Source organism: Micropterus dolomieu, linkage group LG20 (genome assembly GCF_021292245.1).
Source record: "Micropterus dolomieu isolate WLL.071019.BEF.003 ecotype Adirondacks linkage group LG20, ASM2129224v1, whole genome shotgun sequence".
NCBI classification, from domain to species: Eukaryota; Metazoa; Chordata; class Actinopteri; order Centrarchiformes; family Centrarchidae; genus Micropterus; species Micropterus dolomieu.
The window spans coordinates 18,052,540-18,065,930 of NC_060169.1; the positions used below are offsets into that span (position 1 = coordinate 18,052,540).

The 13,391-nt window shown below is 38.4% G+C and overlaps 3 protein-coding genes across 6 annotated transcripts in view; 1 reads left to right on the forward strand and 2 right to left on the reverse strand.

Annotated features, from left to right (window-relative positions):
* Nucleotides 1-5,302, forward strand: part of ampd3a (adenosine monophosphate deaminase 3a) — a 10,977-nt gene extending 5,675 nt beyond the window's left edge. For all 3 annotated transcript variants that reach the window (XM_046031777.1, XM_046031779.1, XM_046031778.1), the window contains exons 7-15: nucleotides 857-1,051; nucleotides 1,375-1,506; nucleotides 1,589-1,752; nucleotides 1,855-1,981; nucleotides 2,668-2,831; nucleotides 3,170-3,290; nucleotides 4,554-4,727; nucleotides 4,886-4,996; nucleotides 5,107-5,302. In XM_046031777.1, coding sequence (XP_045887733.1) covers nucleotides 857-1,051; nucleotides 1,375-1,506; nucleotides 1,589-1,752; nucleotides 1,855-1,981; nucleotides 2,668-2,831; nucleotides 3,170-3,290; nucleotides 4,554-4,727; nucleotides 4,886-4,996; nucleotides 5,107-5,283 — 1,365 coding nt within the window. In that variant the 3' untranslated portion in view covers nucleotides 5,284-5,302. The remainder of the gene's footprint in view (nucleotides 1-856; nucleotides 1,052-1,374; nucleotides 1,507-1,588; nucleotides 1,753-1,854; nucleotides 1,982-2,667; nucleotides 2,832-3,169; nucleotides 3,291-4,553; nucleotides 4,728-4,885; nucleotides 4,997-5,106) is intronic.
* Nucleotide 5,303: 1 nt separating this feature from the next.
* Nucleotides 5,304-8,359, reverse strand: lyve1a (lymphatic vessel endothelial hyaluronic receptor 1a). 2 transcript variants are annotated; one of them, XM_046031782.1, is made up of 7 exons: nucleotides 8,192-8,359; nucleotides 7,829-8,012; nucleotides 7,593-7,732; nucleotides 6,796-7,014; nucleotides 6,544-6,616; nucleotides 6,180-6,357; nucleotides 5,304-5,763 (listed from the first exon to the last, which is right to left on the reverse strand). In XM_046031782.1, exons 1-6 carry the CDS (start codon nucleotides 8,271-8,273, stop codon nucleotides 6,210-6,212), a joined length of 846 nt encoding a protein of 281 aa, XP_045887738.1. In that variant the 5' UTR covers nucleotides 8,274-8,359; the 3' UTR covers nucleotides 5,304-5,763; nucleotides 6,180-6,209. The 2 variants fall into 2 exon arrangements, with proteins under 2 accessions (XP_045887738.1, XP_045887737.1); XM_046031781.1 differs by having other exon boundaries at nucleotides 5,304-6,357; nucleotides 8,192-8,357.
* Nucleotides 8,360-10,005: 1,646 nt separating this feature from the next.
* The window catches only part of mrvi1 (murine retrovirus integration site 1 homolog), a 39,376-nt gene continuing 35,990 nt past the window's right edge, over nucleotides 10,006-13,391 (reverse strand). Inside the window, exons 39-40 of the mRNA XM_046031783.1 lie at nucleotides 11,599-11,727; nucleotides 10,006-10,953 (exon numbers count right to left, since the gene is read on the reverse strand). Coding sequence (XP_045887739.1) covers nucleotides 10,791-10,953; nucleotides 11,599-11,727 — 292 coding nt within the window. The 3' untranslated portion in view covers nucleotides 10,006-10,790. The remainder of the gene's footprint in view (nucleotides 10,954-11,598; nucleotides 11,728-13,391) is intronic.

A 13,391-nucleotide genomic window follows, 5' to 3' on the forward strand; every position in this document is an offset into this window, starting at 1 on the left:
CAACAGCAGAAGACCCCACCGGGTACCACTCATCTCCACTACAAATAGGAAAAAGAGGCTACAATTTGCAAGAGCTCACCAAAATTGAACAGTTGAAGGCTGGAAAAATGTTGCCTGGTCTGATGAGTCTCGATTTCTGTTGAGACATTCAGATGGTAGAGTCAGAATTTGGCGTAAATAGATTGAGAACATGGATCCATCATGCCTTGTTACCACTGTGCAGGCTGGTGGGGGTGGTGTAATGGTGTGGGGGATGTTTTCTTGGCACACTTTAGGCCCCTTAGTGCCAATTGGGCATCGTTTAAATGCCACGGCCTACCTGAGCATTGTTTCTGACCATGTCCATCCCTTTATGGCCACCATGTACCCATCCTCTGATGGCTACTTCCAGCAGGATAATGCACCATGTCACAAAGCTCGAATCATTTCAAATTGGTTTCTTGAACATGACAATGAGTTCACTGTACTAAAATGACCCCCACAGTCACCAGATCTCAACCCAATCGAGCATCTTTGGGATGTGGTGGAACGGGAGCTACGTGCCCTGGATGTGCATCCCACAAATCTCCATCAACTGCAAGATGCTATCCTATCAATATGGGCCAACATTTCTAAAGAATGCTTTCAGCACCTTGTTGAATCAATGCCACGTAGAATTAAAGCAGTTCTGAAGGCGAAAGGGGGTCAAACACAGTATTAGTATGGTGTTCCTAATAATCCTTTAGGTGAGTGTATAATCTAATACTATCTCTCAGAGTTTGTCACTGTAAAAACATCACAACACACACCGTAACTCATAACTTAAACCTAATTTTAACTATTTGTAAGACTTGTAGACATTGTTTCTTTCTCTCAGGTGGACACTCATATTCATGCAGCTGCCTGCATGTCTCAGAAACACCTGCTGACCTTCATCCAGGAAACATATAAGACCGATTCTGGCCGCGTGGTGTTGGAAAAGGCTGGAGAAAAGATGACCCTCCAGCAGGTTTTCCACAACCTCAATAAGGACCCCTATGACCTTACTGTGGACTCTCTGGATGTACATGCTGTAAGAAAAGTAGATGCCACTGTGTTTATGCATTAGGTTTCATAAAGTTTTCTGCTTTACCGTAAAAATATGTTGAAATGGGGAGCAAAATTAATAAATTTCTCAATTTTGTCAGAATGTGGCTAAAATCAGTTAATTTTGTTCCTGTCAAAGCAAAAATGGATAGAAATTTCATGTAAGAAATCTCTCTGCTATCTACAGTTCCTTCATTCTCTTTGCCTCTAATTTGTGTCACTTAATGTCACTGCCAGTGCAGGAAATACCTTGCATAAGCACTTTTTCATGACTGACTATTCTGGGCTTTTTATTTATAAACCTTACAGGGGAGACACACCTTCCACCGGTTTGATAAGTTTAATTCGAAGTATAACCCAGTAGGAGCCAGCGAACTTCGGGAAATCTTCCTGAAAGCAGACAACCTCATTAACGGAGAGTATTTTGCTCGCATCATAAAGGTATCATATCCTGTAATCCCACATTTTAAGTCAGAACTGACGCAGAGACAGTTTAACTCACTCTGCTTCTCCCCTTCAATAGGAAGTGGCCCATGACCTGGAAGAGAGTAAGTACCAGCATGCAGAGCCACGCCTTTCTATCTACGGACGCTCTCCAGACGAGTGGGACAGTCTGTCTAAGTGGTTCATTCACCACAAAGTAAACTCTCCAAACATGAGGTGGATCATTCAAGTGCCCAGAATATAGTGAGTGATAAACAATTCAAGCTTAGAATTTAAAAGTATTTCTTAAAATGTAAAATCTTGAAATTTTCTAAGTATATAAGACAATGTTTTTATGTGTTTCAGTGATATTTTCAAGTTGAAGAAGCTGGTACCCAATTTTGCCAAGATGCTGGAGAACATATTTCTTCCTCTATTTGAGGCTACTGTTAACCCACAGAAGCACAAAGAACTTCATGTTTTCCTCAAATATGTAAGATGTAATTTTGTAGGGTTCATCATATCATATCACAACCTACAGAGCATGGCATGAATGTGCAATTCATGCCTTGAAATTATTCATTTTAGTTCACAAAAACAGTGATTAATTCCCTCAAGATTTTATTTATGCTTAAAATGACCTATTTACTGGTATTCATTGTTGTACTTAGACCCCCATCCCCCATGTTTTATTTATTTGCAGTATATAAACACATAATAAATGGTTTATAACACACTCTAATGTAGTTACAAGCAGATACACAACTGTGAAGCATCCACAAGTGGAGGCCAGTATATAAACAGATAATAAGTGGCAATATAGAAAAACACAGTTGTAGTTAATAAAATCTTCTTCATAGTCTTCATAGTATTAATTAATATAATAGTAGACAAATACTATACATTAATAAACACTTACATCTGCTCACACATTATAGTGTGTAAAAAACAATTTATTAAATGTTTCTGCTTATAAATGCTAAATGGGAGTCCAAGTAATGGAAATTAATTTATTGATTTTGGGAAGATTAAAGAATTCAAGGGCATGGGTGATTAATTTGGGTATAAAATTAAAATTAGAGTAACCACATTTCAATTATTTGACATAATTCTACCTGCCAGACTTCATAAAACTATTCCACAAGTAAATTAGTACATTTCTTTTTTGTGTGTGTGAAGGTGTCAGGCTTTGACAGCGTGGACGACGAGTCCAAACACAGTGATCACATGTTCTCCTTCAGGAGCCCAAAGCCTGAACAGTGGACTGCAGACGACAACCCTCCCTACAGCTACTACATCTTCCACATGTACGCAAACATCATGGTCCTCAACAACCTCAGAAAGTAAGACCATAACACCTTCTTTCTTCTTCGATCATTAAAGGGGAGGACTTTGCTGTGAGATTGATGGAGGACTTTACAATCTAGGACCTGATTGGACAGTTTACTTTGTAGAACTCTATGAGAGGAAGTGATTGATTAACCAAAGGGCAGTAAGCATTTTACAAGTACTGAACTGCTGAACACTCTTTGCTGATGTGGTATCCCGATATGCAGTGAAGCTGATATATCTATAAATACTCTCAGAATGATGAATATAATGATGAACAAAATAAGACACTGTCACTCTGTTTTCGTATATTGATTGACCGGTTTACTTTTTCCCTTTGTGTCCTCTACAGAGAGCGTGGACTGAGCACCTTCCAGTTCCGTCCCCATTGCGGAGAAGCTGGATCAATCACTCATTTGGTCTCTGCCTTTCTCACATCTGACAACATCTCACATGGACTCAACTTGAAGAAGGTACAGACTTGTTGACCGGGCCATTTCTTAACCTACTATTACAGCAATTAAAGTTCAGATGTTGTCTGCAGAAGTTATAAGGATCAAAAAGGGATTTTTCCCAGGGCAAGGAGTGGGTAACATGTTGCTGCTTCTGTGTGGGCTCACCCCCAGCCAAAGATCAATAATATGACTGGGTTTTCAATGATCTTCTATGTGTTTTGTCCCTCTTCAAAATGTACTGTAGACTGAAATAGCCACCACAATGTGAGAACACAGGGAATGTTTGTTTCGATGAGTCTTAACTTTTTGACCAAAAGGCAACATGATCAACGCTAAAATACACTTTTCATCCTTCTGACTGTTTTGAAGTATTTGTTTGTCCTTTTCAGACCAGGTTTTTGTCAGCTTTTGTATCCGAAATGTCCTGCAGATTTCCCGCTATTAGCGCTGCGGTTCACCACAGAACAGTTGAAAATGTAAGAATTGCAGGTCAGAGAGAGGAAAATGAAAGTTTTGAATTTCCGGTGGATGGACATTATGTTCCAAAAACAAAGGCCAGGAAGTGAGTCCTGAAGAAAGGAAAATAGATGACACTGCTATTGATCTGAAACCCAAAACTGCACAGATGTACAGTATTTAAGTCATTTCTTTCAGCGAGGTAGCAAGACTCATTTTCATCTCATTCTTTTACATAAAAAAAAAAAAAAAAGCGGTAGCACGGTGGTGCAGTGGTTAGCACTGTTTCCTCACAGCAGGAAGGTTGTGGGTTCAAACCCCAGTTTCCCAGGCCTTTCTGTGTGGAGTTTGCATGTTCTCCCCATGTCTGCGTTACAGCTGCCCACTGCTCCTTTCAGGGATGAATTTCACTATGTGTATATGACAATAAAGTACATTTACATCTGGGTAAGTTATTTATTAACTACAATAACCCAACTGTATCCCAATGTAAATAAGTCTGGACAATGTGGATAAAGGCCTACAAGTTCTAATAGTTTATCAGGTTGTGTTCATTATAGGGAAATAGAATCATTTAGATTTAACAATTCAGTACTTGTGAGTGCTTGTACAAAACTGAAACATACTAGCATATTTTGCATGTAAACAGCTGATGAGAGCATGAATGGACAAATGGATTTATGTAAGGAGATGATTCTTAAATCAGGAGAAAGCTTGTAATATGGACATCAAACAACAGTGGAGCACTGTATGTACATGTGTGCCGTATGTGTTTGTCTGGCTGCCAGAGCAGTATTTGCTTTTTTAAACTTCATTTTCCCCCAGAGCCCTGTGCTGCAGTACCTGTACTACCTGGCCCAGGTGCCAATTGCAATGTCTCCACTCAGCAACAACAGCCTCTTCCTGGAATACTCCAAAAATCCTCTCCGAGAGTTCCTGCACAAAGGCCTGTGCGTGTCCTTGTCCACAGATGATCCCATGCAGTTCCACTACACTAAGGTACACAACAACAAATACACAGGAAATATAGTATTTCTAGGCTGCACTTCAGTATGTTAGAATCTTACTACTAAACATACTCTTGCAGTGTGCTTTAGATGGATTTATTTCTACAGTGTAAATTATTCTTATCCATTCTTTGTGTGTCCTGATTCTAGGAACCACTAATGGAGGAGTACGCTATAGCAGCTCAGCTGTGGAAGCTAAGCACCTGTGATGTGTGTGAAATAGCCAGAAACAGTGTGCTGCAGAGTGGACTGTCTCACCAGGTACACTGACACTTTCACTCCTCCTTTTTCTATGTCATACTCTCCTCTCCACTACATTGAATCATCATTGATCCCGTCTCCCAACAATTTATTTTATTTTTTGGTTACAGGATAAGAAGCACTTCTTAGGCGCAAACTATCTGAAGGATGGGCCTGAAGGGAACGATATCTGTCGGACCAACGTCGCCCAGATCCGCATGGCCTACAGACATGAAACACTGTGCAATGAACTTAGCTTCATAGTTGACGCAGTGAAGTCTGAAGTTATGAATTCCGAGTATGAATAAAATCCCACCATGCTGAGCACTCAGTAAACACCATTTAAATTTATTTTGAAAAATGTCAGTAGTGACCATGATGAATAAATGAACAACACAATATCACATCATAACTAAAAAGCAAAACTTAGCTGGTCACAAGTTGATAACAGAGGAGTTTGGTAAAGTGAAAACGCATGCCTTGGATGACAGGATTATGATGGCTCTCAAAGGAATAGACAAAAGCTGTGGAGGGCCAGACGTGTGTGAAGTAAATTAACACACTTGTCATTACACTAACCCACTTTGTATAAACAGTTGTACCTAACACTCCATTTTGTGATGGGGTATGTCATACACTTGAAGTTTTTCAGTTACTGTAAACACTGTACATTGGACATAAGAACACTTATGGTAGAAAAAGCTTTAAATAATGTTAGTTCAGACAACTCTGATTAGAGATGAATGATGTCCAGTCTGGGACTCTTCCTGTGTCTCTCCCTTAAACGTCTGTAAAAAAAAGTTTTCAAAAAAGTTTCAGTTTGTTTTTTGGAAAGCTATCGGTGTATTGAAAGATTTGGGAGATACCTAAGTTCATAATGATATATACCGCTTTTAAAAAGTTCTTGAAATTGTTGTAGAAATGTTGCATTTACATGTATGTTCTTTGTCTCTAAGCAGCACACAGTATCTTTATAGAATAAAAGGTCTTCAGTCTTCACAATGATTGTTTTTCAAACATTGCCATCTAGTGGCTAAACTGCACCATTTAATAATGTCAGATGACTGAAAATACTAACAAAGACATGGAACACATTCAAAAATAAATCCACTTCTGTTCCTTTCACACAAAACAAAGACACAACAAGAGACTTATCTTTATCCTTGAAAAGAATATTACTCAGTGGTTGTCCACGGAGTGTTACCTAAAAATATCCCATCAGACGATCAAATGTTTAATTTGCATTGTCGCCCACTTCTATCCTCTCATCTTCCTCAACATCTTCCTTGGATTCCTTTGTATTCTTCTCACATGTCCACTCTTCTGTCTGGATGTGCTCTAGCTGCTGCTTCACCTCAGAGCTCAGAACGTGACTTCTTCTCCTTTTCACAGAGAGAAAGAAACCAATCATACTCTGCACTAATAGATAGTAACACCAAAGGGAGAAACATGATTTAATATGCAATACCAGGCATTTTTTCATGAAGGAAAGATGCTTTGTATCAGTTTTCCCACAGTTTTTTGACCTCGGTATTACATATATTATTTTCATATGGAAAACCACTCACATTTTTATGTATGCAAGGATGATTATTGCAACAAGGAAAAGGGCACACATTGAGGTGATGAGTATGGCCTTTGCTGGAACAATAAAACATGGAAGGGAAAGACATGAGTCAAACAAAACAAAAATCAAATCCAAACATTTATGAAAAAAGGACTTTGTTTGTATTTTACTCGTATGTTTTCACTACTTTTTACTACTGTATTTTTCAAAAACCTTTACAGCATAAACTCTGTTGTGAGCAAAACTCTCATACCTCCAGTAGGGCCCTGTGCACTGCTGAGAAACTGGGCTGGTCCTGCCTTGCTGTCTATGGTTTTAGGAGTTGAGGAGGAAGAAGGAAGAAGGGATGAGAAAGATGTAGAGTGCATATTCAGTGTTGAGTCTGCTGCCCTGGAAAAAGACTGAGTTTGCCCCAAGTTAACCCTTCTGCTCAAAGGGCTTTCCGTTGTATCCTTCAGTTGTGTTGCTGCATCTGTTTAAAGCCATGAGAGATTAGATAAGTTTTAAACAAAGAGCATGTCATTTGATAAATGTATGTCTGAGTCAAATTGGTTTTAACTTTGTATTTGCTAGGAAAATTGTATCTGCCTCCCATTGCAACAATGTACTGATAGTGCTGTTCTTGTGCAGGTTCCTTGACATAGTGTATGAAAATATTAAAAGGGCATTTCTGATGGTAATGTTACATATTCACTTAAAATCCTCATAACCCCACATAATTGTGGAGGTTTAAACAAACCTCCACAATTCTGTTTTCCCACAATTTCAGTTTACCAACAAGTAGTTTTCTATATGTACTAAAAAATGCAGCTGAATAATAATAATAATTAACATAGGCAACATCTGAGGTATTCAGCCACATTCATCTGAGTTAATACCTTGATGTATATCAACTTTCAATCAGATTGTTTTGTTTAAAGAACAAAAAGCCAGAGGTGTGTAAATAAAAGCATGGAAGATATCTTCAATCAATCAATGAACATCAATGAACGTTTCCTCTTAATGTGTAGTGTAAAGCCAGAGACAAAGATGTATATAACAGTGTAATACCTGATTCATTAAAGCAAAACACATCAAACTTTTTTGTAACAGAAGCTCGCCATGTCACCAAGCCCGCCTGGTTTCGGCCACAATTAGAAAGGGCCTTTCTGCGGGGAATCACTGCAAGATGCTCATCGATCCATCCATACCTGAACAAAACAAAACATGACATAACATCAGGGACTTCATTAAACTCCACTGAGATGGCTGAGGTGATCTTGTGAATTTCTTCTCTGGTCTTTTACCTGCACGTTTCTAAACCTCTGGTGAGCGCTTCTTGTACTTGTGCTTTTGAGGCAATGTTCACACCGAGGGACAAGCATAGCCTCCGAGCTTCAGAGACATTGAAGGCATACTCTGGCTGGTTGAGGTTATTTAAGAAGCTAACCTGGAAAACTCCAGCAATACTTTGGCTCGCTGCTGGGAAAACTTGAAACAGCATATAAAACATATTCAGATTTAGGTTTACAGTATTTGTAGAAGCAGTAAATGTGATGAAACACAAACAGATTCTACTTTTAGGAAGAGGAGCTGCCTACATTTATCCACAGAAACAAAAAAGAATATTCTACTTATGAACAAAGATCAAAACAGCTGGAATCACCTACCTGTGATGCGGCTTGCATTAATACATTGATTGGAGATGACTAGAGTAATTGACAACACAGATGTGATGCAAAGCCAGATCATATTAACAAGTGGTCAAAGTAGAGACGGGTGAATGCCAGGGATGACAAGTGCTGCAGGGCTTATGTGTCTGTGAGTCAAATGGGGGGGTTAAATAGAGGTGATTCTGCTCACTGGGTTTTTTTCATTGCCAAAAAATAAAGGAAAAGGAAGTGGGCTGTACTGCTTATGGGTCAGATCAAGAGCCATCATATGTTCTAGGAGCAGGGCCCAGGAGAAAAAGAGATAAAACGAATTTGTCAACAGGAGACAAAGCTACAGAAAGCCACTAGGAGGCAAAATGCATTCATGCTCCAGGAATAATAAAATGATGATTTAAACAGAAAAGCTCTTTGACTTAAACAAGTGATTTTCAGTTAAGTACATAAATAATGCATTAATTGGATTAATTGGAAGTTTATATCATCAGAATAAACCATGTAAAAAAGCACTTGTCCTATCCTCAGAGAGTAAGTGATTTGCACCATTACTGACATCTGACCCTGGGCACTTTTCTCCAAATGGTTTCCTCCCATGGGACATTACTCAGTCATGAACATGCTTATGATCTCTGGTATCCTCTGATGAGCCTTTGGCACCTGGCAACATCCCACTTCCACAAAAACATCTCATCAAAAACACCCTGAACGGCAGGAAATGACGCAAAGAGCACTGACGAACATGCAGCAGTGTTTTTGTAAGATGTGAGGTGTCAATGAGGATATATGTAATAAATGACAATCTGGAGCGACGATAAAGGAACGGGTACTTCTCATAATGCTGGGGTTTCTGTGTCTTTGGGGTCATAATAAGATCCCTAGTGTTAAATTAGAATTACCTTACATTTCATTACACTAAATGGTTTCCTGAGATAATTAAACATCCCCAATGAGAATGTGATACAAGTTTGATGTGTTGGAAAGTTGGAACAGGCATGTTGGTGAACAAGAAAATATGACTGCAGTGACATTCTGTTGTTTCCGCAACCTCATGTTGACAACGAGACTCCAACCTTTCGTTTTTACCCTTCAGTTTTGGTTTGGATAAACAAATGAGACATAGCGTGCTTGTCGTAACTCTCACACCATATCCAGTCTCGGTTGGCAGTAGCTTCATGTTTAGCAAAGAGGCATGAGAGCGGTATCAGTCTTCTCATCTAAATCTAGGAAATGTGTTTATTTCATGAAATAGATCAAAATGTTAAAACAATGTGACAAAACCTACAGAGAATTATCACCTGAATCTGCAACTACCCATGGTTTTATGGAGCATTATAGTGAGGTTTAGCTCTCAGGCTGCAACTTTTCTGCTTTGGTTCACTCTCACCGCTCTAATTGTGTCATTTTTGGGCCACAACAGGCAGCTGTTTACACCTAAAACACACTAAAACCCGCAGTACACCATAACCACAGATATTTCCCTCAAAAGTTGGTGGAGACCAAAAACGGAGTTACAAGAAGAGTAAATTTTGAACATGCATCTGCCGTGTGGCCAGAAACATAACTCCAAATAAATTATTGCTCAATAACTGCTGGATGTGTAAATACGCAAGTGTTTGCTAACAAGTTCACCAAATCAACTTAAAAGTTAAAATGTTGTGTTCTGCTGGTTTGCGCTGTGCCCAAGTGGACAAAAATTTGAAATAATAATTGGCTGTTGCAGGTTTAAGTCCTCTGGTTGGTATGTTGGAAGACGGATTGTAGCACCAATCTGCTTTGATAGCAACTTATATTCCTCAATGGAAATGACTATAATATGTTTTCAGGCACCTTTATTTAAAGGTAGCAGAGCATAAAATCCACAGAAAACACAGGCAGGCACACATGTGCAAAGAATTAAAAAAAATAAGCCTCATGCCATCTAAACAGTGCTCTCATACAAGAAGAAAATCTCAGTGCTCTGAAGACACAATCCAAAATGGCACAAACGAGAACCATCAACTGCAAAATATTGCACTTAAGGAACTACTTTGGAATGTGCTTATGTTTAAAAGTATTTAAATACACATTGTAGAAATTGAACAAAAATGAATTCTATGTCCTTAAATATGACTTCAAAATCTCTCAGGCTTCATTATGTATTGGACCTGATAGATTATACTTTAATATTGTGTAGATAAATACACACTTTGCACAGCATTTAATTAAAAGTGTCATATTCATCATCAAAAAGTACCCAAACCAGAACATATCATTACCTATGATCTACTTTGAATATATATTTAATCACACTATATAATTGGTCCCTAAATAAAATCCTTAACCCTAATCCTTTTTCTCAATTTTTCGATTGAAACAAAATTATAAATTAATGCTGTTAACCATGACAAAGGCAACATTATCCATAAAGCCTCCCAAAACGTCTTTGGCCCTTGAGAATCAGGGTCATGGATTCAAGTGAGTCTGAGTATGGTGATATGGTAAACTGACAGAGACAGAGGACGACTGTCGCCTCTGTTGTTTCTGTGCTGGGGTTCTTTGGTTGTGCTGCTACACTTGATCCAAAGATCTTCATCTCGCCTCGCACAAAGTCCTTCACTGCTTACGTGTCCTCATGTCTCTTGTAGTAGCCACTGAAGAATGTAAAAATACTGATAACCAGACACATCACCACAAACAGTGTCAGGGCGATCCAGAGAAGTCGCCGACTCATGGAAATCTTGGGACAAAACCGACCAAGAAGATCCAGGACCTCCTCCATCCTCCTGTGAAGATAATGTTTACAGTATAGATCCGGTATTTTCATTGCTGTCAACAGTTTTATATGTGTATTCAAATGAAATGATAGGAGTTTCATAAAATGACAGATACGTATCTAAACATTCAGCAAAAAGAAAAACCTCAACCTGGCTTGAAATCGTCAAAGAGATCCATGTCTTTATACATTCAAAGATGGGTAAAATGGATAATATATTTGTTGGAATAATGAACATAGAAGTTGATTTACCATTCATGAATAATCACTTGCAAATTATGCTGAGCTACATAAAGATGTGCTGTCTATTTATACTGTTTGTGAAATTAATCTCAGTGCCTGGCAATAGTGTTGTTGTTCTGTTGTTATTGACATAAAAAAGATCAAGGTATCAAGTATAAAAAATTCTACAAGTGACTAATAGGTGTGCAAAGTGACAAAGTATTTTTTAAAAGTTAGAGGATTCATATACTGACATGGACTTCTAACTCTTCAAAGTTGTTAGAAGACGTTCATGATGTATTTAAACTACTTTAATGCTATAAACTCTGCCATATGGCAGCAGAGCATAATGAGGTACACTCACCTGATGCAATGCTACATTTTTAGGTTTATAGTACTGCAGTACTTTTTCAAAGCAGCAGATTCTGTTTACCTGCTTGTCTGTATCTTCTTTCCACTCTCTTCATCGTTATTTTTCAATTCCAGCAATTTATCTGCAGCATTTTCTTCTTCATGCTTCTCCTCCTGGAGCAACTTACTTTGCCTCAGTCCCTCTTGGTAGCTGCATGTGAAATGTTCAAGTTTACTGGCAATATCTAAGGAAAATGCCTGAAATCCTGATGTCGTAACATCAGGCAGTAACAAATAATGTAGAATGTATGTAAATGTCTTACAGTCTTGGCCAAATAATAATAATAATAATAATAATAATAATCTTTATTTGTAGAGCACTTTTCAAAAACAAGTTACAAAGTGCTTTAACAAGTTTAAAGACAATAATACCCCAAAAACAATAATACAAAAACAATACAAGATAAAAGCAAGAAAACATTGAAAAGACTAAAATACACGTTTAAGATAAATATAAAATAAGTAAAATAGAATAAAATAAAAGGTACTTAAAAGAGTTCACTGACTCAGCCGACCTGATTTCTTCGGGCAGGCTGTTCCAGAGCCTCGGGGCCCTGACAGCAAACGCTCTGTCCCCTTTAGTTTTCAGTCGAGACTTTGGAACAGACAGCAGACCTCTGCCCGAGGATCTCAAGGTACGTGCTGGTGTGTATGGGACTAAAAGGTCAGAAATATAACAAGGCGAGAGGCCATGAAGAGCTTTAAAAGCGATCAATAATTATTATTTTTAATAATAATATAATTAATAATAATTAATTAATAAATTTTAAAGTCAATTCTAAAACACACTGGGAGCCAGTGTAATGAAGCTAAAACATAGGTAATGTGGTCATATTTCTTTGTTCTGGTTAAAAGCCTGGCAGCTGAGTTCTGGACAGTCTGGAGTTGATCAGTAGATTTTTGGGTTAAACAAGTGAAAAGGCTGTTGCAATAATCCAGGCGTGATGAGATGAAGGTGTGTAAAAAAATGGTCTCGGTGTCCTTAAAAGTTAACATAGATCGAATTTTTGCTATATTTCTAAGTTGATAAAAACATGATTGAACAAGCTTTGTGGTGTGCTGCTCGCACCCAATGACCAGGATTTCTGTTTTGTCTGAGTTCAGCTGGAGGAAATTATTTAAAATTATTCATCCATTTTTTAATTTCACAAAGGCAGTTGTTTAGTGAACTCAGCATTCCAGGGTCTGTGGATCTGACGGGCAAGTATATTTGTGTATCATCAGCATAAATATGAAAAGAAATACCATGTTTATGGATAATATGTCCAAGGGGAAGCAGATACAAGGAAAACAAAATGGGTCCTAAGACCGACCCCTGAGGCACACCATATTTAACTGGACAGAATGAGGAGACATAGTTGTTTACCGACACGCATAACTTCCTATTTGACAGGTAGGATGAAAACCATTCTAGGGCAGTACCAGAGATCCCCACCCAGTGCCTCAGTCTGTCTAACATGATGTTGTGATCACTGGTGTCAAAAGCAGCACTAAGGTCCAGGAGTACCAGGACTGAGCACATACCTTCATCAGCAGACATTAAAAGGTCATTGGTGACTTTAAGCAGGGCAGTCTCAGTGCTGTGGTACTTCCTGAAACCAGACTGAAACTTTTCAAATAATTTGTTATTTTCCAGTACAGTGAGCAATTGTTTGGACACAATTCTTTCTAGAATCTTTGCAATAAAAGGCAGTTTTGAAATTGGTCTAAAATTATATGGGAGGGAGGGATCTAAACCAGGTTTCTTTAAAAGTGGGTTCACGCAAGCCGTTTTAAAATAATCAGGGACACAACCAGTAGATAGGGAGCTGTTGA